The sequence below is a fragment of the Komagataella phaffii genome, chromosome 4 (assembly GCF_000027005.1).
Source record: "Komagataella phaffii GS115 chromosome 4, complete sequence".
NCBI lineage: Eukaryota > Fungi > Ascomycota > Pichiomycetes > Pichiales > Pichiaceae > Komagataella > Komagataella phaffii.
In genome coordinates, this window is record NC_012966.1 from 511111 (window position 1) to 531270 (window position 20160).

The following is a 20160-nucleotide window of genomic DNA, read 5'->3' on the forward strand; positions in this document are numbered from 1 at the left end:
TTACTCGTCAGATTTATATGCAACAATGCCTCTAAGAATTTTTATGGTGCCGTACACCTCGTGATCCATTTCATCACGACTTTGTCTGTTGTTTTTCGATCTGTTTTTGTTTTCAGTACCAGGAGCTGGCCATTTGCAGTCCAGCCCTAACCTTGAACATTCTTTACACGCTGGTTTCGTTTCACAGCATCGCTTCTTTCTATAGCGACAGGTCAGACATCCGTTTCTTGATCTCTTGCTCTTTTTGTTGTTGGAAGATTCTGAATCTGGACTTCTACTATCCATTTGGAGCTCTGGCGTCGCAGATTGACAACTATCCGTAACTGTGTACTGATCAGATCTAGAACTTGAACCATGGCGCTCATTTTGAAACATGACATCCTCCAGTGTCACCTTATTGGATATTCCCATGTCGTCGACTGGATCTGTGGGTGTGGTCATTGTTCGTGCTAGTCTGGGAGCTTCAAAGCTATTATACTGCTGTTCTGAATCCTTGGATGCCCTGTTCTTGACCGGTTGCTTTAACGATCCTTGAGGGTGTAGCAATGGCATTTGCCAGAAGTTGTTACCGTAGCCGTTGGGAGATGCCATCCGTTTTTTATAAGTTGAAGTAAGAGAAACTGGTTCAGCGAGACAAACACTCGTATTCGTCATGCCCGCCCTTTCTCTTAAAGGCTATAATATCGTGCTCCCGATGGTGTATTTCCTTTTAAGTTGACGATCCTGATAGTTATATATGTATCGAATCAAAAAAAAAGAAAAGCAAATAATAGCAGATTAGATATTGTACAGTACATGAAAACTGAATGCTCGGATCGTATATATAGTTTTCTTCGGATGCAAGTAACAAGACACCATTTCATGCTTGTGATTGTACCTGTACTATTTACTCTTCGGATAAATAATTGTCCACGTACCTCTTGAAGCTGGAGTGCATAGCATGCATATCTGCAGAGATTCACAGGGAGAGATAATAGAATTTGCTCGAAAAAAAGAAACAAAGGGGTCACTAGTAGGCATAAACACTACAAAAGCAACGATTTTAGTTGCTGTCATAGACTGAGATAATATCAGAAGCAGAATTTATTCATTGCTCTGGTCTGCGCCTCACTATGCCCTATTGTTGACCTCAAAGATTTTTACATTGAACCGTTCTTTTTTTAGCACAACTTGCTTGGTCTCGAGTCGGGGGGTTTTGTCATGCATGGAAGAATAGGTAAACGGTAGCAACTTTTCTAGTCTGGATTTCTGCTGTGGCCTTTGATTACTAAATGTCTTGAATACAATAAGTAGTACGCTTTAACGCCGAAAATGAGGGGAAAATTACCGACTAAGCCCATATCGCTTTTCGGCAACTAAAAATATCACGTCAAGCTCTAGAAGTTGCTACCGAAGTGTTGGGTTCGATCTTTTCTTTTTTCTTTCTTTTTTGCTCAGACCCCACTGCATCAGATAGATTTCAGAAAAAGCTCGGTGATGCACGACTTGGAATCACATCACCATCATTACATCAGGAAGAGCTGTTCGACCGATGACACTGAGTTTTTTCTACCACCAAAGCTGACTGCATCGATTACATCACTAATATGCTTCCAGCAACGTTATTTACGTCAGTCCACAGGTCAATTGTTAGCTCGAGAGTGCGGAGCATCGTCCCATCGGTGGCACCTGCCATATTTTCTTGTAGATATATCACCCATAATGCCGTTTTGTTAAAGGCTAAGAAGAAGCACTCGAACCACCATGAAATAGTAGAAGAGGCGCCCGAAGTTGTCAACCCAAAACAGGTCCTGAAAGAGATAGAGGACAGGTTTAAACTGACGTTACAAGAACATCAAAAGAAAATTAACGAGATAAAGTTGGGAAAAAGTAATCCCAAGATCTTTGATTCGTTGAAAGTTTCAATTGCTAAGGATCTTCAGCCTTTTCCCTCAGTTGCCCAGACTACCTCCAAGGGTAGAAACCTATTAGTCACTGTTTTTGACCCAAGTCTAGTAAAGTACGTTGTATCTTCAATTCTCAGTTCTGGTTTAAACTTGAATCCCGAAGTGGACCCCAAGAACCCACAATTGTTGAAAGTTCCCCTTACTGCCCCTACTGCTGAGACTAAGAAGGAAACTTTGAAAGCTTTGAAGAACAACCTTGAGCATTACAGACACTCAATCACGAATAAACACTCTCTGGCTTCTATCAGAGCCCACTATCTGAAAGAGTTCAAGGGAAATAAAGAAGACTCTATTAAAAAGTTAGTGAATGAGATTGAAAAAGTTCATAAGGATTACTCAAACAGTATACACGAACAGTTCAAAAAAGTAGAAAAGACACTATAATTAGTTTGCGTTTCTAGCTAACTGAAACAAACTTTTCACTTTTTCCCATTTGCTATTGTGATAACCGCATTTGTTAAGAGCTGTGACAAATTTCCAGGCTTTCTTCTCATTGGCAATTGGGTAATCCAACGGTTTAGGGATCTGTGTATTGATGAATGAGAATCTATCGTAGCAGACTGACTTGGCAACACATAAGCCTTGTAGACCCTCTTCACCTCCGAATTTACCATACCCTGATTTCTTCACTCCACCAAATGGTAGTTGACAAACATAGAATGTTGCAAAATCGTTGATAGCCACGTTACCGCTTTCAATATTGTTTGCAATGTAATCTGCGGTCTTGAAACTTCGGGAAAAAATAGAAGATCCCAATCCATACGGGGTGTCATTCGTCACCCGAATTGCTTCTTCAACATCGTCTACCTTCATCATTGTCAGGATCGGACCAAATACTTCGTTCTGAGCAATATCCATATCAGAAGTCACATCAATGAGCAATGTAGGTTGGAAGTAATGACCTTGGGGATAATTAGGATGCAAGTATCTTTTTCCCCCTGACAGTAAACAGGCTCCTTTTGAGATAGCATCTTCGACCAATTTCTCCATTGCGTCAAATCTGGCATCGGTGATGATGGCACCCATGTCAATATCTTCCAATTGATCGATATCAGATCCGAGTCTCAATTCTTGCACTCTATGTGATAGGATCTGAACCAGTTGGTCATATACTTTGGGCATGGCAATTACCCTCTCTATACCAATACAATTTTGTCCAGCACTTTGAAAGGTTCCTCTTAGTATGATTGAAGAGATAGCTTCAACATCCATAACATCATCACAGACAATGATCGAGTCCTTTCCTCCCAGTTCAACAACCACAGGAGTCAGTGATTTTGAAGCCGCTTCCAGCACCTTATGTGCTACCGGTTTAGAGCCAATAAATGTCAGATGAGATAAGGATTCATGGGAAGTGAAGTAGTCAGCATCTTCTGGCCACGTGCAAACCAACTGTACCAAGTTTTCATCGTGGCCACAAACTTTCAGTGCCATCTTTGCCAATCCAATGAACCATCGAGAACTCCAATAGACGTTCTCTGAACATTTGATGACAATTGCATTTCCAGTGAAAATACTGGCCAACAATGGGCCCATAAGGTTGTGAAATGGATAGTTCCAACTGACTAAGGCTCCCACTACCCCCAAAGGCTCATATCTCACTTCAGCTTTCTTATATTGCATGAGTATATTGGCAGGACCAGGTCTTGAAGAGACTTTCAAAGCTTTCTCTCCATTTTTCAAGATCCAGTTAAGTTTCTCTAATGTGACCAGAATCTCTCCCATTGAAGCATCGATCATCGTTTTTCCAGAGTCTCTGCAAGCGACCCTGGCTATCCCTTCTTGGTTATTGGCTATATACTCATTCAAAGTCCTAAGGACTTTCTTTCTCTGGCTGAAGGTAGTTTTCTTCCATTCTTTCTGAGCAATTTGACTCTCTCTGATAGCATTATCTATATCCTCTGGGGCAAAAGCTTTGAATTTACCTAAAAACTGTCCTGTAGCTGGACAATAACACTGGATCATCGAAGGGTCTTCACTAGCTCTTACTCCAGTTGGGTACAACCTTTTCCCTTTCCAGTGAGGTTTAGCCTCATCTGGAGTAGCCCACTCAAACTTAATGGGTTTGTCGTTATCAGGGGAAACCTTTCGGTAAATGAACACGTAAGTTAGCCCCAATGTTAACAACACGAAAACAAAAATATTGACAGGGATGAAATATGACGATTGAGAGACGGAATCTGGCAAATGCTTCAACAAAGCTAACTCTTGGATCTCAATGGACATCAGTTGCTGGGAAGTCAAGTGAAGAGTGCTATTCAGTTGTTGCAACAACTGAGTCAAGTTGGAGTTCATATGTTGGCAGTTGTCTGAGATTGAATATTCGTCTGTACGATGAGTAGCGGATGGGATAGCGAAACTGTTGGGAGCACAACAAACACTGCAAAGAGTACGTCTACATAGGCAAGACAATGATAAAAACGAACGTATTCTAACTCTACAGGGTTCTTCAAACCGTTCTTCTTAACATTAACCATCTACATTCTCAAGAAAAAAGAAAGGGAAAGTTGGATAAATTGATTTGTATTATTTCACCAATAAACAATCTAAGCTCTGGCATTGACGTGAAGTTCTGGTTTGGGATGGGTGATTGCATCAAGGAGCAATTTAACCACATCCTCCTTCTTGGCTTCAGCACTTTTGTCAATTTCCACCAATTCAGTTTGAACCTCTGATTCAGCTGCCTTTTCCAAGTCATCGTTTGATCCCGAAAATTGGGCCTCATGTTCCTTTAGTTCTTTTTCTTTCTTTTGCTTATACTCCTTGATATCTTTGGCAGCATCCAGTTTGGCTTCCTTCAGTCTTTGTGTACGATCTAAAATGGTTAGTTATTACAGATTTTGGGGGTATAGCCTTGCTCTGATACATACATTGTCTAGCAGCGGAAACAATTTCATGAGCTTCCTTTTCAGCCTATATTTTACAGTTAGTACAAGTCCTAGTACTCCACCGCATTCCTACAAGAGCAAAATGTTCAATGGTCCCTTCATAAAGTTGGGACTATTAGTTGAACCAATTGAAGATCACTCTTAATACCCTCACATACCTTCAGCAAAGTTTGAACTCCTGACTAAATGTTTGTTAGTAATATTCCTTTCAAGCCAAAAATTGCCCAATCCCATTTGGCTCTCTACTTACCATGTCTAAGATTTTAATACTTCTCTAGGAACAGGTCCACTCTCTCAATCTGTCTCATTTCCAACCTAAGCAGCAGCCCGTTGAAGGGTTGGGCGGTGCACGATTCCATAAACCTGTCACGCGCAACGTCATGTGACTATTTTCTATCTCATCGCATCAGTCATGGAATCTTTTTATTTTTCCTATCTGATATTATACAATCGTTTGACGATGGAGAAAAAGAAGGAGAAGTGTCACATGTGCAGTGACAAGGTCTCCAAATACAAATGTCCAGTATGTGCAACAATGACATGTAGTCTGGCATGTGTCAAACAACACAAGGTAGAAATGGACTGTTCCGGAATAATCGATTATACAAAGTACATCTCAAAGAAGGAACTCAACAATATAAGCGTCAATAGAGATTACAACTTTCTCATGAAAGTTGGAAGAGAATTGGACATTGTAAAGGATGACACAAACAAAAAGGCTTATAATATAATCAATGGGGGGAAAAGAAATCGCCCTGGAAACCAGGAAAGAAATAAGAGATTAAAGGAGAACGATAACGAAGAAGAGTTTGGTATGAATGCAGCCCCTTTGGTGGTCAAAAGGGATGTTAATGTTAGAATGTTGCCTCCTGGTATGTTCAGATCAAACAGTAACAAGTCAGGATTCGACAAGAAGAGGAGTTGTTTTACCTGGACAATTGAATGGATTTTGCTAGACAACGAGGGTAAAACAATCAATAAAGCAACGAGCTTCAGGCTAGCAGAAAACATTCCATTGGGCACTTTATTTCCATTAAAGGCATTTTCAAAAGATTTGTCTACGACGGACAATCTAAAGTTTTATATACGAGATTACTCTACGATTGAAGAATCTAAGAAGCTGATCGAACTTGATTCCAATCAAATGTTGGGTACTTTATTGAAAGGTAAAACGGTGATTGAGTACCCGACAATTTATGCCAGCCATTTCGATCAAACAGAATCCGAAGATAGTGATAATGACAGCGACACCTCAAGTGATAGCAGTACTGATGATTCTGATAGCTCTGACAGTTCAAATGATAGTGATAATGATGACCCTGCGCAGGACGATATAAGTGAAAAAGATACCAGCAACATCTCTTGTAACAATTCAGATCCAGAATCTCCACCAGAAGAATCTTCAACACAGCAACTGCAGGATATTCCCACCACCGATTCTAACACATTGACCAAAAACTGCTTGGAGGAAACTCAAATCTGTCCACCTACTGGTCCATAGTTTCTATCAGTCTTCGAATGGCCGTCATATCTGAATCACCAGAAGTTGCTTGCATTACAGCCTCAGTGACTATTTTATCATCCATATAATCTGTAATAGAATCTCCATTTGTTGGAGGCAACACATCAAATTCGTAAACTTCATTTTGGTTCCAAAACGTCTCCGGTAATTTTGCCATCACAGTTCCTTCCCCTGACAAAATAACATGCCTGAGAAGGTTGGTTGGTAAAGTCAGACCTGAGTCTGCTTCCGGGGTCCCGCTATATGTCGAACACGATTTGTATAGCTCCTCTTCCAAAAATGTAAGAGACTTAGGATCTGACCACAAGGTCTTCAGACGGACTATATAATGCTGGGCAAGTATTTCTTGTTCAGCTGGGATGTTTTTGAACAATTTGGTTATTTGCGATGTGATGATAGAATTCAAAGATTCATAGATCTTGAATCCAATATATGGAAATTTCTGGAATGCCGACTTCAAGCTAGTTGCTGCTTTGTGGACATTTTCTGTCGTTTCACCAGATCTTAAATAAGCCAATGACGTTGAAAATGCTATTCCTGGTGTCAGCCATTCCTTATACGTTGTCACCAGAGAAGATTGTGATAAATCAATCAAGTATTCATACTCCTCACTCATGATACAGTAAAAATCGATAAAAAACCTTACTCCATAGGGATCTTCGGTGGGATTCAGTGATAGGAGAAGCTTGCAGTAAGTCAGAGCCGTGAGGAACGTGGACCTCTGTGTTAATGCTTCAATGTACCTAAACAGCGCTAAATAAAACTGTCTGTTCAAGAAGCTTTCAAACGGAAACCTACCTTTTCCATTCCCAAGCTCAAAATTTTGTAGGAACCCTCTATCAAAGACAAATAACGCCCTTTCAACCAGCCCACTACTGTTGGATTTATCTCCCTGTCGCATTAAAATGGTAGAAATCTGTAACAATGTTGGAATATGGTATGGAGATCGCTGTAATGAGTCAATGAGGGCTTGGTGATCTGGAGCAATAACTACAGAGGCATAAAAATTAGCATTCTCAGCCAAATGGTCTAAGTTGAACTTAAATCTGTAATACTTGATATCTTGGGAAATTTCCTTTGAAACTTCTTCTTCTAGAGCATCTCTCCAATCATCAGGTCTAGAAGCCACTCTCAGAGATATTAATTCCTGTTTAGGAATCTCCTCCATAGCTAAACTCTTTTTCACTGTAGGAATCCAATCATCCCTAATCTTGGTAAGTTTCAGCTTTCTAGTTGTACCAGGGATTGATCTATGGTCTCGTCCACCCCAGCCCCTAGTCATTCTACTCAGCTTTTTGATTTGTTGTAAGACTTCGGGGGAGACAAAACCAGAAGAAGTTGAATCTGCATCTTTTATGGTTTCATCGGATATCTTTCCAAATAAGCTCCTAAATTCGTAGTCAGGATCCAAGTTAGCTGTGTGTATCTTTAATAGCTTCACCGTTTTGGCAAATTTCTTAAGAGTAAAGTATTTATAGCCTGAATCCACAGTGTCCACGGTCTCTGTACATTCGTATTCGTTGTCACTATCACTTTCACTTACGATCAGCTCTTCTTCCTTTTGCTTTATTTTAAGCTGTTCCAAAATCTGGTCCAATTCTTCGTCACTGTTCATAGGCTGCTTTGTGTTTTGAGTTTTCTTATGTTTGCCTGAGCTCTTTCCTTTAAGAGGTTTCTTGATAACTAGCTTGTTTTCTTCAGTTGCATCAAAAAACTCATCGCTACTTTCGTCAACAACCTTTTCGGTAGGCTTTGCTCGTCGACTAACGCTGGAGACTATTCTGTCATCTTGCTGACTATCATCATCACTGTCATCTTCACTTGGCAAAAAGGCAAAACTGTTTTGAGCTTTGCTCTTGGTAGGCAGACCTTCAGCCGTTTCGGGTTCGTCAAAGGAGGCTATCCCCTTCAATTCATCTTCTAACTGGAGTTTATTTAGCTTTCTGAGGGCTTTCGAACTCATTGACGGTTATAAAAGATTGAAAGGCAAGAGAGCCTGAAATGTCTAGTCGAGAAATATGTAATTTTTCAAGTAGACTGTCATTCCTAGTATATGGTTTTTAAAATAATTGTACATTACCTGCCTAAACTATAGATTCTACGGCTGTTAGAAGACTATTTGCCTCCTTTCCAAGACCTCCTCCTTCTTTTATTAATGATTTCAGACCATCTATCACGGGCTTTTTGAAATGTTGAATGAAAACTGTGATCCTCGTGTGCTCATCTTCACAGTTGATACTATCCAAATCCCTGATAGTTTCCTCTTCGCTCTCTTTGTGGGAAACAATAAGCTCAGTTTTTTTGTAAAGGTTTAGCTGCCCAAAAGGCTGTGGTGTTGTTGGAAACATATAAACAGCAGTTAGTGGATGTATGGCTTTGAACTTGAGGGTCGACTGGGCTTCCTTTTCGCCAGATGTTCCCAACTTAAGGAACTCAGCTAAAACTTGCAAATGGCTCTCTTTGGGTTTTTTATTTACAATAACAGAGCTGGAATTAACTGCTAGAACGAGCGACTTCTTAGCCTCCTCCAAATGCCAGTTCATCAACTGACAGTAATTCTTCAGCATTTTGACCCAGCTAGAACGAACAATGATGCCAGGTCCATATTTCAGTATTACACGTAGAAACTTCGTCGAATCATTCCGTATATCTGTGTTGATGTGGGACATGGCACTGCTAATGAAAAGGACAATGGAGTTGGCATGTAGTTCAATAAATGTGGGATATTTTGATCCGATATCATCTAAAAGAGTAACTAAAGCCTCTCTTACAGATGGTGAAGTATCTATGATCAATGGAGTGACGTTTTTCAATATTTCTTTATACTGTGCTGGGTCAGAGGGAAGATGTTTGTCTAAGTGAATTAAGATCTCTTTTCTGGTCGATGGGGAGTGGTGTCTCACCATTGCAAGATAATGTGCCAACTCTTTATCATCGTGTGACTTAACCAACGTCTGGTTGGGTAGAGTGATCGATTTTGCCTTGAAAGATGTATCAGTGAAATTGTTCGGTAAGTTGTTCGATTTTCCAACTTTGAGTTTTTTTTTCTATAAGTTAGCCATCTAGTCCATCTAGGTGCCAGAGTTTATTGGTACGTACCTGAAAGTCTCTCTGCTTATTAGTCTTTTTCTTTGCCATCTTGAAACAGAGACTGATAATTAAGTAAGGCTCAACTTTCTTTAGTAATAATATTTTCCTTTAATTTTTTGTTTCTTTTCGAGATGTAACAAACTGATAAACAGAACTTCACCAGATACAGAACCACCCCGATGGATGAGCTACAATCGTTGTCCCTGGATGAGAAAAGGAGCAACGTGGACCATTTTGTTGACTACCTGATAAATAATGGTGAAGAGGCTGAATCAACAGTGCGTTGTCGAAGGCCTGAGTATATCAATGATCCTATGGATATAGATAGCACAGTATGTGAAGATGAGCCCATGTTGATGGATAACGATTTAGATTTCAATCTAGATATTTCATTGAATGACAAATTGCAATTCCAAGAAGAAAAAGAAGCAAAGAAGCCTCTACACAGTCCTAAGAATACGCGGAACGGTATCCTAAACACTATGTTGTCACCAACGAGTTTGGGACTCAAAGTTGCCACTGCTTCCAATAATACCACTCCAAACAAGGAAAATCATTGGGAAGAAATTATACCAAACAATGAAAATCCCGTAGGAAATACCAATACACTTAGAGAACGGTTTCAAAATGTTGACTGGAGTAAAACTCCAATCAGTTTACAAATGCATCATCATCATTATTACCCTCCAGCAGACAATATCTCAAACTATAATCAAATCAATAACAAATACACTACAGACAACAACGAAAAACTCCCATTACCGTGGCAACCAGACAGCTCTCCGGAGGATAAAACACCATACATTATTACTTCATGCTTTCAGCTTCTTTTGAATTTCACAGCAACAGTATACTGTTTTTCGTTGATATATGGATGCATAAAAACAGTAAAGTCGGATATAAGTGCCAAAATGGCTCAAAAAGTACAAGAACTGCTAGTAGAACGAGCCGTTTGCAAGAGGAACTGGAATGAAAACGGGTGTTCACCGGATCGAATTGTGCCAGCTTTGGAACAACAATGCGCAGCATGGGAGAAATGCATTAACAAGGATCCTTATTCAGCAGCCGGCTATTCTAGCATTAGTGCAGAAACATTGGGTATGATCATCAATTCACTACTTGAGCCCATTGGAATCAAATCTTTCCTATTTTTACTCGGATCAATGGCAGTTTTATTTCTTTCCAACTTTTCATTTGGGTTTCTGCGTGCAAAGAGCTACTACGGTTGGAATTACCAGCACAACAGAGATCCAGATGAAAGAATCAAACCCAACACAGAGAAGCCCAATATTCAATATCTTACGTAAGGAGCATGTAGATCCTAATATAAGTGTCTCGGCATTCTCGAACCTTATAAAAAGAAAGGTAAGTTACCTTAAAAAGAACAAAGGCAAACCAACCTACCATTTGATTCCAGGCATGGATATTCCTACTGCAAAGTACAGCGAGGAAGATATGAAGGCTGCCTTGCAGCCTACCGAACCAGAGTTCTTCAAGGTTAAGGTTTCCAAGAAGAAGAAGACTCGTAGAAAGGTCAAACATGACACTACTGCGTCTACTATCAGGAGACACATCAGTGAGTCCAAATGGACAATTTCCAACTGGTATCGTCATATTCACTGGAAGAATGTAGTTCTCGTTGTAATTGTACCTCTGCTGGCGCTTGTGGGCTCCTTGACGGTGCCTTTGACCAGGACAGGATTCTACTGGATGGGGTTCAATTACATTATCACATGCACGTTTGTTATTATGGGTTACCATAGGTATTGGGCACACAGATCATTCCAGACCACCAAGGAGATGTCCTTTCTGTTTGCCATGGTAGGTGCCAGTGCAGGCGTTGGTTCCGCCAAATGGTGGTGTGCTTCTCATAGAGCTCATCATAGGTTTTGCGACACCGAGAGAGACCCTCATAACATCCGAAAAGGTTTTTGGTACAGCCATTTTGGTTGGATGTTGCTGATACATCATCCAAAGGTACAGGCGGCAATCAAGGAAAGCGAGTCTGAGGATATAAGCTCCGATCCTGTGATACTTTGGCAGTATGAAAATTATTTCCACATGTTTTTAGTGACGGGTATCTTAATTCCCGCAATAATTGGCTGGTGGTTATTTGAAGATTTTGCGGGTGGGCTTGTTTATGGTGGACTGGTAAAGATCTTCTTGGTGCAGAATACAATATTCTCCGTGAACTCGTTGTGTCACTGCTGTGGAGATCAGCCCTTTGATGATGCCAAGAGCAGCCGAAACAGCATTTTACTCTCTTTGATCACATTTGGAGAAGGACAGCACAACTTTCACCATGAGTTTCCTTCTGATTGTCGTAATGGTGTGGAATGGTATGATTTTGACCCTGTCAAATGGGTCATATTTACGCTAAATGCGTTGGGCGTGATATATAATGTTCATGCTGCGCCAACTACGGCCATCAATCAGTTGCGAGTACAACAAGCTCAACGAATCTTGGACAAGGAACGGTCTCAATTGAATTGGGGGATACGCATTGATAAATTACCCACACTTACATCAGCTGAATTTTCGAAATTAGCTAAGGAATCCCAACCTGAACGAGCTTTGGTAGTGATTAGTGGAATTGTCCACGATGTTACACCATTCTTGCATGATCATCCTGGAGGCGTGGCGTTAATTAAATCTTCTATTGGGAAGGATGCAACTAATGCTTTTAATGGTGCTGTATACTCCCACTCCAATGCAGCTAGAAACCTATTAGCCACAATGAGGATTGCTGTAATTCTAGGCTCTGAACAAGAAGTATGGAAACAACAACAGAAAGAGAATAAAGACGTACCACTGAAGAATGATTCAGAGGGAAAGAAAATTGTTCGAAGCGGAGAACAAATTACGATGACGAAAACGCCTTCCACTACGGCAGGAGCCGCCTAAGAGCGAGCAGTAACACATTTAAATTACAAGTTCAACCTTTTTCAATATCATTTGTATATACTATTTATGGGGAGCTATTATGTATCCAAAGAGGATCTTATCAGATGGTGTCGACAGTAATGAATGCACATTGCGCGAGTTTTTCAGTATCAGAAATCTCGGTTTCTATTGTAGTTGATCTAACCTGTTAATGGTCACCAAAGTTCCTAGCCTTGTCAAAAAGGTTTTTGACACTTTCCCACTAAAAGTGTACTCATCAGATGAGGATGCAGATCAATTGGAATTTGATGAGTCTTATTTTGAACTTAGAAGGTTTAGTTTCCAGTCTACTGGAGTAAGTGCAGTTGCAAAGTTTCAACTTGGAGTTTACTCTTTGAGCCCCTGTATTTACGACAGCTCTATACTTCTTCCGGTGGACCCGTTGTGTTTGTCGACATGTCTAATCATGTGTGTCAAGAATGGTCTCAAGCTTCCTCAAATTGGCGGAGAACATGGTAGGGAGACCAGTATGGTGGTAATGGCGTACCAAGCATCTCCCGACTCAGAACTCCCCTTACTAGTCGAGGACGACCTCAATGGACAGAAAAGAGTAGTACGTCCCTATCAGACAGTTAAAGATTTTCAAGATTCCAGAGCCAATAATGTAAAAGAAACTATGTTAATTGAGCTAATTGACGGAGTGCTATTTGATGCGTGGCTGGTAATGGTTATTTTTGAGCTTCCTAAAGAATTGACAGTGCAATTATATGGGTTAGTAGATAAAGAGGATCCGGTTGTATTATCACACGATATTGGCATTTCCTGGCTAGACTCTCTGAGATACTCCAGGATATTGAACTCCTCCATTAGAAGAAACGGCTTTCAATTGAGACACCCTAATATTGCTCAATATTTGGGGTCACTTACGGATAGATACTCAGGCTTATCGTCTAAGATGGAGTTTGAGAGGAAAAGAATCATAGACAGGGCCTGCCATATTATCAATCAGTTCGAAGGTATACTGAACGAGGCCAGAGATGTGTCACTAGGCTCGGTTGTGGACTACAAACTGGCTGCATTCACATACTGCATTCTCCACCTGGGACGAGGTGACCTCAGCCAGGCTGTCAAAATCAGCAACAGTTTGAAATCCCACTGCCAAAGGGTAATAAATGAATGTATATAGATAGCTATCAATACCATACCACACTTTATCCGATTACATAAGCATTTTCTTTTCTGCCCGATTTGAAACCGTTGCTGGGACTGGACCTTGGTGTCGACTTTTTGCGCCTAGTTTCAGGACCTAGTACACGACGTTATTTTGTTGTTTGTTGTTTCAGGTCTGTTTCAAGTCTCTTTTATACCACAAGTGTATAGTGTTTCAGATTAGGCTTGGTTACAGTTTAAAGGAATTGCCGTATCTAAATTTCCAGTTCATTCTACTCATCTTAAACAGATAATGGTAGAGGAAAAGTCGGAGGCTGATTCTTGCGTTGAGGAATCTTTGCGGTTGATTGACGACCTGAAGTTCTTCCTAGCCACAGCTCCTGCCAATTGGCAGCCGAACCAGGTCATTAGGCGGTATTACCTGAACAGTGTCGAAGGATTTGTTTCCTGTGTCTACTGGAATGATCTTTATTACATCACTGGAACAGATATAGTGCGGTGTATATCCTACAAGTTTGAGAAGTTTGGTAGGGAAGTCACCGATCGCAAGAAGTTTGAAGAGGGGATATTTAGTGATTTGAGGAACCTCAAGTGCAATAAGGATGCCATCTTGGAAACTCCGAAATCTGAATTCCTGAGCTTTTTGCACAAGAATGCCTGTTTAAGGACTAAAAAGAAGCAAAAGGTATTTTTCTGGTTTAGTGTGCCTCATGATAAGCTGTTTGCAGATGCTTTGGAAAGAGATATGAAGCGTGAGTCAGACGATTTATCGGCAACCACTAAACCTGTAAAAGAACCTGCTCTTTCCTTCAAGATGGATAAATCAAGTGGGAGTGAACCTCTCTTTGACCAAATTACGAATCATCTGGAAACGAAATGGAAATCAGTAAAGACTGCCGATGTTGCTTCTAATCCGATCAAAACAGAGGAATTTATTCCAGCTACAGCCAGTAATGTTCCTGTTGATCAAAAGTCTTCTGAGACGGATGATTTCCCCATTGATTATTTCCAAGCTGCGGACGACTATTTCCATGAACCAAAATCTGCTCTGGATCTAAACCAGGACTTTTTCATGAGTGCTACTCCTTCGAAAGTGAAATTTAACGATGAGTATTTGGTCAACCAGACGATCCCCTTGTACACATCTCAGATTGTCCAGAATGACCAGATACCTACTAGCGCAAGACTGATACACAAGAAAATCGCCTCCCCTCAAGAATCGCAGATAGTGGCAGATTCAAGCTATTTTAATGATCAATACTTCAAAGAAAACGAGGATCCATATCTCGTCGGAATGAATCCCGAATATTACGAGACAGCTTACGAACCTGAAGCCTACCAGACGTATGCTTCTTTGCCATCCCAGGTCCAAATGCAACCACAACCGACGGCATTTGCTCCTCAAATGTACATTAAGACCCCTGTATATCTACACCCAGGGAACACACCCCACTATAACTATTACGACCCAACAGGCACCACTGGGATGGTCGCTACTACAGGTGGGACGGTCACAACTCCATATCTACAACAAAGGACACCAATATATAATCAAGTACAGTTCTTTCCACCTCAACAACAACCACAACAACAAATGCAGCATACATCGTCACAAAACATCCATCCAAACTACAAGAACAATAGGGGAATTTCCAAACCCCCTGTTATGCGAAAGCCCGTTTTCAAGAACCCCAACTTACAACATCTCAACCTAGAGGACTTGAATTTACCCGCCGAGAAACAGAAAGAGTATGGAGTTAAAATGACGGAATAGAGTTAAATATAGTTTTACTGGGACGTGTGGCAAGTCAACAGCGGTTGAACCACCACCATTCACATAATACAACCACCACCGCAAACATTATTTTGGCCGTATTCTCGTTTACCCCATCAACTCCTTAATGATGACGTAAGTATTTTTGTGCGATTTCGCGATTCCCCAGAGATCTCTCATCATTCTTTAAGATTCCATCGTACTCTCCCTAGAAATCAGTCATAACGAATCCTACACTCTTGCCCAGAACTTTTTTTTTGCCCTTATAAAACTTGAGGTGGCCCTTTCTGACTTGTTACCATACCTCAATCATCGTTAGGCGGGCACGTGAGTGGATTTTTAGTGCTTTAAAGTCGTTTTGTACTGTGTGTTTTTTTTTCCCACTACCCCTTCCATTTAAAGTTTAGTCCAGTTTCATTGGCATCATGGGCTCTTGGACAACAACCGAGGGAGCATTACTGAACAACCGCTACCTCAAGGTACGGGATATCAGTGAAGGTTCCTTTGGCCTCGTGTTCCTAGCCAAGGATACCAAAGAAAACGACAAATTGGTGGCTGTCAAGTATGTGGCATCTCCTAATGAGATCACACGATACAAGGAGATGAGACTCAAGAACAATTTCAGTGACATATCCGATACTGCCAGTTCGGACAATAACTCTGTACCGACTACCTCCACCGATGCAACAAGTTTGGTCAACGTCGATGCAGTACATCCTGATTCTGCTGACAAGAGTAAGGAGCCAACAAATTTGACTAACTTAATCAGGGAAACCAAATTAGAAGTTGATATTTTGCGCAAGCTGGGCTTGCATATCAACATCGCAACCCTCTACGACACATTTGAAAACTACATTGTCTTGGAATACTGCTCCCGGGGAGACTTATACGAGGCAATTCGCAATGGAGTTGGTCCTTCATCCACGCATGATGTCATTGATGTTATGATGCAGCTAATTGAAGCTGTTGAGTACTGTCATGCACACTCAGTTTATCATAGAGATATTAAACCAGAGAATATCTTGATTGCAGAAGATTGGTCAATCAAACTCTCCGATTTCGGTCTCGCCACCACTTCCAAATTTTCCTCTGATTTTGATGTTGGCAGTGAACGCTACATGGCTCCAGAGCTGTTTGATAAGAATGATAGCGAGTACTTTGATCAGACATATGATGCTGAAAAGGCTGATGTATGGTCAATTGGTATTTGCCTCTTGAACATCGTCTTTGGAAAGAATCCGTTCCAAAGGGCCAACGGCTCCGATAAGATGTTTTTACATTTCGCTTCAAATAGAGAGACACTATTTGATATTTTCCCCTCCATGTCGTTTGATCTGTTCGGAGTTTTACGACACTCTCTTACGCTAGATCCCAACAACAGAAACCTTTATAACATGAAACAGGAACTTTTGAAATTAAAGTCTCTCACCATCGAAGAGGAATTTCATCCCTTCGACGATACTGATGAACTCGGTGAAATTCAGGAGAAGAAGGAGTTGGAGGTAGTAGAAATTTCCGAAGAGCCTGCCTCCCTTCCTGTTCAAGAGACAACAGATACAGAAGAGAAATCGTTGGCTGTTTCGTTCAAGCAAACTAATAGCTTGCTGAAATCAAGAAGACCACTGGGAGTCCCTACTTCCGACAATATTGATATTAAAGTAACCAAGAAACCTGCTAACTCAGAACATGGCTATGCTGATAATGATATTGATAACGGTAATGATGGTTTCAAGCGTCAAGATTTCCTAACCCCAAGATCTGTTTTCAACAACTACATGGACAAAATTGAAAAGAACAGAGTAAACAAGGAGACCAAGAACTTTCATCACACAAACCATGGTTTGCAACTCAATTCTACTAATCATCAAAGTCATAACACCCAAAACCAACCCCCATCTTACTCGACATATCATACTCCAAGCAGTCAAAACCATTATCATCCTCATAGCAATAAGCCAGGATATTATCGCCGTAGTTTCAGCAATGGAAACGGTAACACTTATTCCCCCCAGTACCAGGAACATTACCACACCAAAAGTAATAACTACAACCCACAGAGAAAAGCGTGGAGACGAAGAAAGAAGTCAAACCATAGAATGCCACGCAAGCAGTCTACTAGTGTTGGCGGTTCCTATAAACCCAACCGTATTTCTTTTCACACTAATCAGAGAGCCAGAGATAGTTTCAAGGGATCTTTTTCTTCACATAAGAAGACTGGCTTGATGGCAAAGGGTGCTATGGCCAATACTAATACCCCTGCCACTGGCAAGTATGTTCCTCCTGGATTACGATCTCCTGTGAAATTTCAAGGAATTCCCAATGAAAGTGCAATTGTCACTGATGACGACGATGTCGACGAGCTCTTTGTCTTGGAGGGAGATTTCGACCAAGGAGTTCTTGCAGAAAAATTTGATACAACTATGAAGATTGGTTATAAGGATAAAGGCTCTAAGGAGAAAGAAAAGGTGAAAAAGGACATCTATATTCCTCCTCATCAAAGAAGAAACAGCGAAGACAAGCATTCAAGACCATTTGGTTCAAAGCCATTTGGTAATCACATTTCTCCTCCTAATTCAGGGAAAAACTTGCCCTACTCAAAGTTTAAGATGGGTAATAGGAGACACGAAAAGAAGATCAGTTTTGATAACAATGATGATTCAATTAGCTCGTCCCTTCCAAATCTCTCATGGTTTGATAAGAAGGAAAAGTGGGATAAAGATAAGGAATCAGATTATGTGTACTAAATTTTTTATTTCATTTGGGTAGTTTCTCTATTTATTAATTAAATGATCTCTTCCATTTTATTTAAGCGTGTAAGTGAACCCAAGAGTAGAAACCAGCAATAATGCGATGAGAAGTTTCCTAACCAAGGGAGGTTCGGTAGACTCCAGATTAATGTAGTTCTCTTTAGAGCTGTCTTTGTTTAGTGGCCTTGGTTTACGGTCAGATGAAACGTTAGTCTGGCGATGTTGTGAGAGCTGAGCGGAAAACTGTTTTGGAGAGCCATCTTCGTTGGTCATTGCAAGGTATAAGAGATCATCTTCTAAGTTACCCACCTCCACTTTTTGGACATTTCCAAAGAAATCGGTGAGCAGAACTTTAGAGAGGTTTCGGTTATATAGATCTGTTCGTATACCAGCGTGTGAATGTATATCTTCAAAAGTGTAGGTTTCAAAAAGATCAGCCATAGTTTTGTTCGAGTCCTTTTCTATTTGTTCCAGAAATTCCAAGTTGTAATAGGTGAACCTATCGATGACAGCCACTCCAAGCTCGGTGTCGGAATGATGTGAATATGAACTTTCATCCAATCGTGAGGATCCCACAGCAAGGATATTGGGCGAGTAGAACTTGGAATACATTGTATTTGCCTGGCAAGTGTCAATCATAAAGAAAATCTCGTTGTACCTTTTCTTTTCTGCCATTTGCTGGAAAGCATCAGCAATATCATAGGAACTAATCTCTTCCGCGTCTTGAAATTTAAGAAAGTCCTCACCACCATGACCGGTCAAGTATATGAATATGTTTGAATTTTCGTCTGTGAGTAATCTTTTACTACGGGGATGATCAGGTCCCCATCGGTCGGTCAATAATCGGATGAAGTTCTCAACGGTGACCTCGTAACCTCTGTAATCCACTTCTATGTTATCACCGTATAGGTCTAAAGCTCTATCTTTATTGTTGAACACTGAACCAGGAAAGGCATTACGCGGGTTACAGGCCACGTCGTCGGACATCATCAAAATGATTTGAGAGTCTGGAATACCCAATCTTTTGACAGTCCTATAAAAGCTCAAAACATTCGCCATATGTCTATAATTGAACCAGAACCTGGATGACGACACCAGAACAGCCCAGTTGTTGGTGTGAGTTGATTTTTGATCATCATCTGTGTTTGACGAGGCTGCAACACAACAAAGTATACCTAGAAGGATATACAGAATCTTCATCTACCTAATTGTTTTAATGTGGCCAGAACTTCTATAGTAAGGAGGAGATGGTTTCGCTGGATGCTTACAAATCTTCTCTAGACCAGTAGTTTAAAGATAAAGCTCTTTTCTGGGAATTAATAAACAGCCGTTCTTCCAGACTGAGGATCGTCTACGAAAAGTTCAATCGGAACTCATTAACGAAGCAGGCCTTCATTGTTGACGAAAGTAAGCGTTCCGTTCGGTCTCACTTTTCGTTTTAGTTTATTGGACCAGGGTCATCATGGGACTTCTTTCTATCATTAGGAAACAAAAGTTGAAAGACAAAGAGATTAGAGTGCTTCTTCTGGGTTTGGATAATTCTGGAAAGACTACAATTGTCAAATCATTACTGAATGAGGACGTCAAAGAGGTCTCCCCTACAATGGGATTTAACATCAACACTTTGAGTTATCAAGAGTTTACCCTCAACATATGGGACATCGGAGGCCAATCAACTTTACGCCCATTTTGGTTCAATTACTTTGAAAGAACAGACTCGTTAGTGTGGGTAGTTGACGTGTCAGCAATTAACCGGTTAAGAGAGAGTTTCCAAGAATTTGAAAAAGTTCTTCAAGAAGACAGATTGGTCGGCTGTAACCTACTCATACTACTTAACAAGATCGATATCATACCCACAGACAAATCACTGGATGCAATTGTGTCCGATGTAGTGGAAGAATTGCATCTCAAAGAAATAACGAATCACTGCTGGAACGTCCTACCAGTGAGTGCTTACACAGGCCAAAATTTACACCAAGGAATCGATTGGGTGGTTGAAGAGGTAAAGAAGAGGCTATACATTCTCTGAGAACTGTTTCAGTTGCTCAGTATACATACTACTGACTGGTCCTTGCCTAGAGTAAATACATCGTTTATATAGGAGGAAACCCAAATCAGGCATTATCTTGTATTCTTTAAT

General features: G+C 40.7%; 14 protein-coding genes across 14 annotated transcripts; 8 read left to right on the plus strand and 6 right to left on the minus strand.

Annotated features, from left to right (window-relative positions):
• Nucleotides 1-654, minus strand: PAS_chr4_0252 (Hypothetical protein; the record flags this gene model as incomplete). The annotated part of the gene is made up of 1 exon (XM_002493617.1): nucleotides 1-654. One exon carries the CDS (start codon nucleotides 652-654, stop codon nucleotides 1-3), a length of 654 nt encoding a protein of 217 aa, XP_002493662.1.
• A 932-nt stretch (nucleotides 655-1586) lies between these two features.
• PAS_chr4_0253 (Mitochondrial ribosome recycling factor) lies at nucleotides 1587-2330 on the plus strand (the record flags this gene model as incomplete). The annotated part of the gene is made up of 1 exon (XM_002493618.1): nucleotides 1587-2330. The coding sequence occupies one exon, from the start codon at nucleotides 1587-1589 to the stop codon at nucleotides 2328-2330; it is 744 nt and encodes a 247-aa protein (XP_002493663.1).
• On the minus strand, nucleotides 2331-4241 carry PAS_chr4_0254 (uncharacterized protein; the record flags this gene model as incomplete). The annotated part of the gene is made up of 1 exon (XM_002493619.1): nucleotides 2331-4241. One exon carries the CDS (start codon nucleotides 4239-4241, stop codon nucleotides 2331-2333), a length of 1911 nt encoding a protein of 636 aa, XP_002493664.1.
• A 251-nt stretch (nucleotides 4242-4492) lies between these two features.
• PAS_chr4_0255 (Hypothetical protein) lies at nucleotides 4493-5068 on the minus strand (the record flags this gene model as incomplete). Its single annotated transcript, XM_002493620.1, has 2 exons — nucleotides 4493-4761; nucleotides 4993-5068. The coding sequence occupies 2 exons, from the start codon at nucleotides 5066-5068 to the stop codon at nucleotides 4493-4495; spliced, it is 345 nt and encodes a 114-aa protein (XP_002493665.1).
• A 226-nt stretch (nucleotides 5069-5294) lies between these two features.
• PAS_chr4_0256 (Essential protein required for the accumulation of box C/D snoRNA) lies at nucleotides 5295-6335 on the plus strand (the record flags this gene model as incomplete). The annotated part of the gene is made up of 1 exon (XM_002493621.1): nucleotides 5295-6335. One exon carries the CDS (start codon nucleotides 5295-5297, stop codon nucleotides 6333-6335), a length of 1041 nt encoding a protein of 346 aa, XP_002493666.1.
• Nucleotides 6322-8319, minus strand: PAS_chr4_0257 (uncharacterized protein; the record flags this gene model as incomplete). The annotated part of the gene is made up of 1 exon (XM_002493622.1): nucleotides 6322-8319. The coding sequence occupies one exon, from the start codon at nucleotides 8317-8319 to the stop codon at nucleotides 6322-6324; it is 1998 nt and encodes a 665-aa protein (XP_002493667.1).
• A 121-nt stretch (nucleotides 8320-8440) lies between these two features.
• Nucleotides 8441-9494, minus strand: PAS_chr4_0258 (Essential component of the Rix1 complex (with Rix1p and Ipi3p); the record flags this gene model as incomplete). Its single annotated transcript, XM_002493623.1, has 2 exons — nucleotides 8441-9403; nucleotides 9456-9494. 2 exons carry the CDS (start codon nucleotides 9492-9494, stop codon nucleotides 8441-8443), a joined length of 1002 nt encoding a protein of 333 aa, XP_002493668.1.
• Nucleotides 9495-9625: 131 nt separating this feature from the next.
• Nucleotides 9626-10753, plus strand: PAS_chr4_0934 (uncharacterized protein; the record flags this gene model as incomplete). Its single annotated transcript, XM_002493624.1, has 1 exon — nucleotides 9626-10753. The coding sequence occupies one exon, from the start codon at nucleotides 9626-9628 to the stop codon at nucleotides 10751-10753; it is 1128 nt and encodes a 375-aa protein (XP_002493669.1).
• A 112-nt stretch (nucleotides 10754-10865) lies between these two features.
• On the plus strand, nucleotides 10866-12350 carry PAS_chr4_0259 (Delta(9) fatty acid desaturase; the record flags this gene model as incomplete). Its single annotated transcript, XM_002493625.1, has 1 exon — nucleotides 10866-12350. The coding sequence occupies one exon, from the start codon at nucleotides 10866-10868 to the stop codon at nucleotides 12348-12350; it is 1485 nt and encodes a 494-aa protein (XP_002493670.1).
• Nucleotides 12351-12540: 190 nt separating this feature from the next.
• PAS_chr4_0936 (uncharacterized protein) lies at nucleotides 12541-13515 on the plus strand (the record flags this gene model as incomplete). Its single annotated transcript, XM_002493626.1, has 1 exon — nucleotides 12541-13515. One exon carries the CDS (start codon nucleotides 12541-12543, stop codon nucleotides 13513-13515), a length of 975 nt encoding a protein of 324 aa, XP_002493671.1.
• Nucleotides 13516-13791: 276 nt separating this feature from the next.
• Nucleotides 13792-15273, plus strand: PAS_chr4_0937 (uncharacterized protein; the record flags this gene model as incomplete). Its single annotated transcript, XM_002493627.1, has 1 exon — nucleotides 13792-15273. The coding sequence occupies one exon, from the start codon at nucleotides 13792-13794 to the stop codon at nucleotides 15271-15273; it is 1482 nt and encodes a 493-aa protein (XP_002493672.1).
• A 425-nt stretch (nucleotides 15274-15698) lies between these two features.
• PAS_chr4_0260 (uncharacterized protein) lies at nucleotides 15699-18017 on the plus strand (the record flags this gene model as incomplete). The annotated part of the gene is made up of 1 exon (XM_002493628.1): nucleotides 15699-18017. One exon carries the CDS (start codon nucleotides 15699-15701, stop codon nucleotides 18015-18017), a length of 2319 nt encoding a protein of 772 aa, XP_002493673.1.
• A 57-nt stretch (nucleotides 18018-18074) lies between these two features.
• Nucleotides 18075-19220, minus strand: PAS_chr4_0261 (ER membrane glycoprotein subunit of the glycosylphosphatidylinositol transamidase complex; the record flags this gene model as incomplete). The annotated part of the gene is made up of 1 exon (XM_002493629.1): nucleotides 18075-19220. The coding sequence occupies one exon, from the start codon at nucleotides 19218-19220 to the stop codon at nucleotides 18075-18077; it is 1146 nt and encodes a 381-aa protein (XP_002493674.1).
• Nucleotides 19221-19482: 262 nt separating this feature from the next.
• Nucleotides 19483-20049, plus strand: PAS_chr4_0262 (GTP-binding protein involved in beta-tubulin (Tub2p) folding; the record flags this gene model as incomplete). Its single annotated transcript, XM_002493630.1, has 1 exon — nucleotides 19483-20049. One exon carries the CDS (start codon nucleotides 19483-19485, stop codon nucleotides 20047-20049), a length of 567 nt encoding a protein of 188 aa, XP_002493675.1.
• Between the last annotated feature and the right edge of the window lie 111 nt (nucleotides 20050-20160).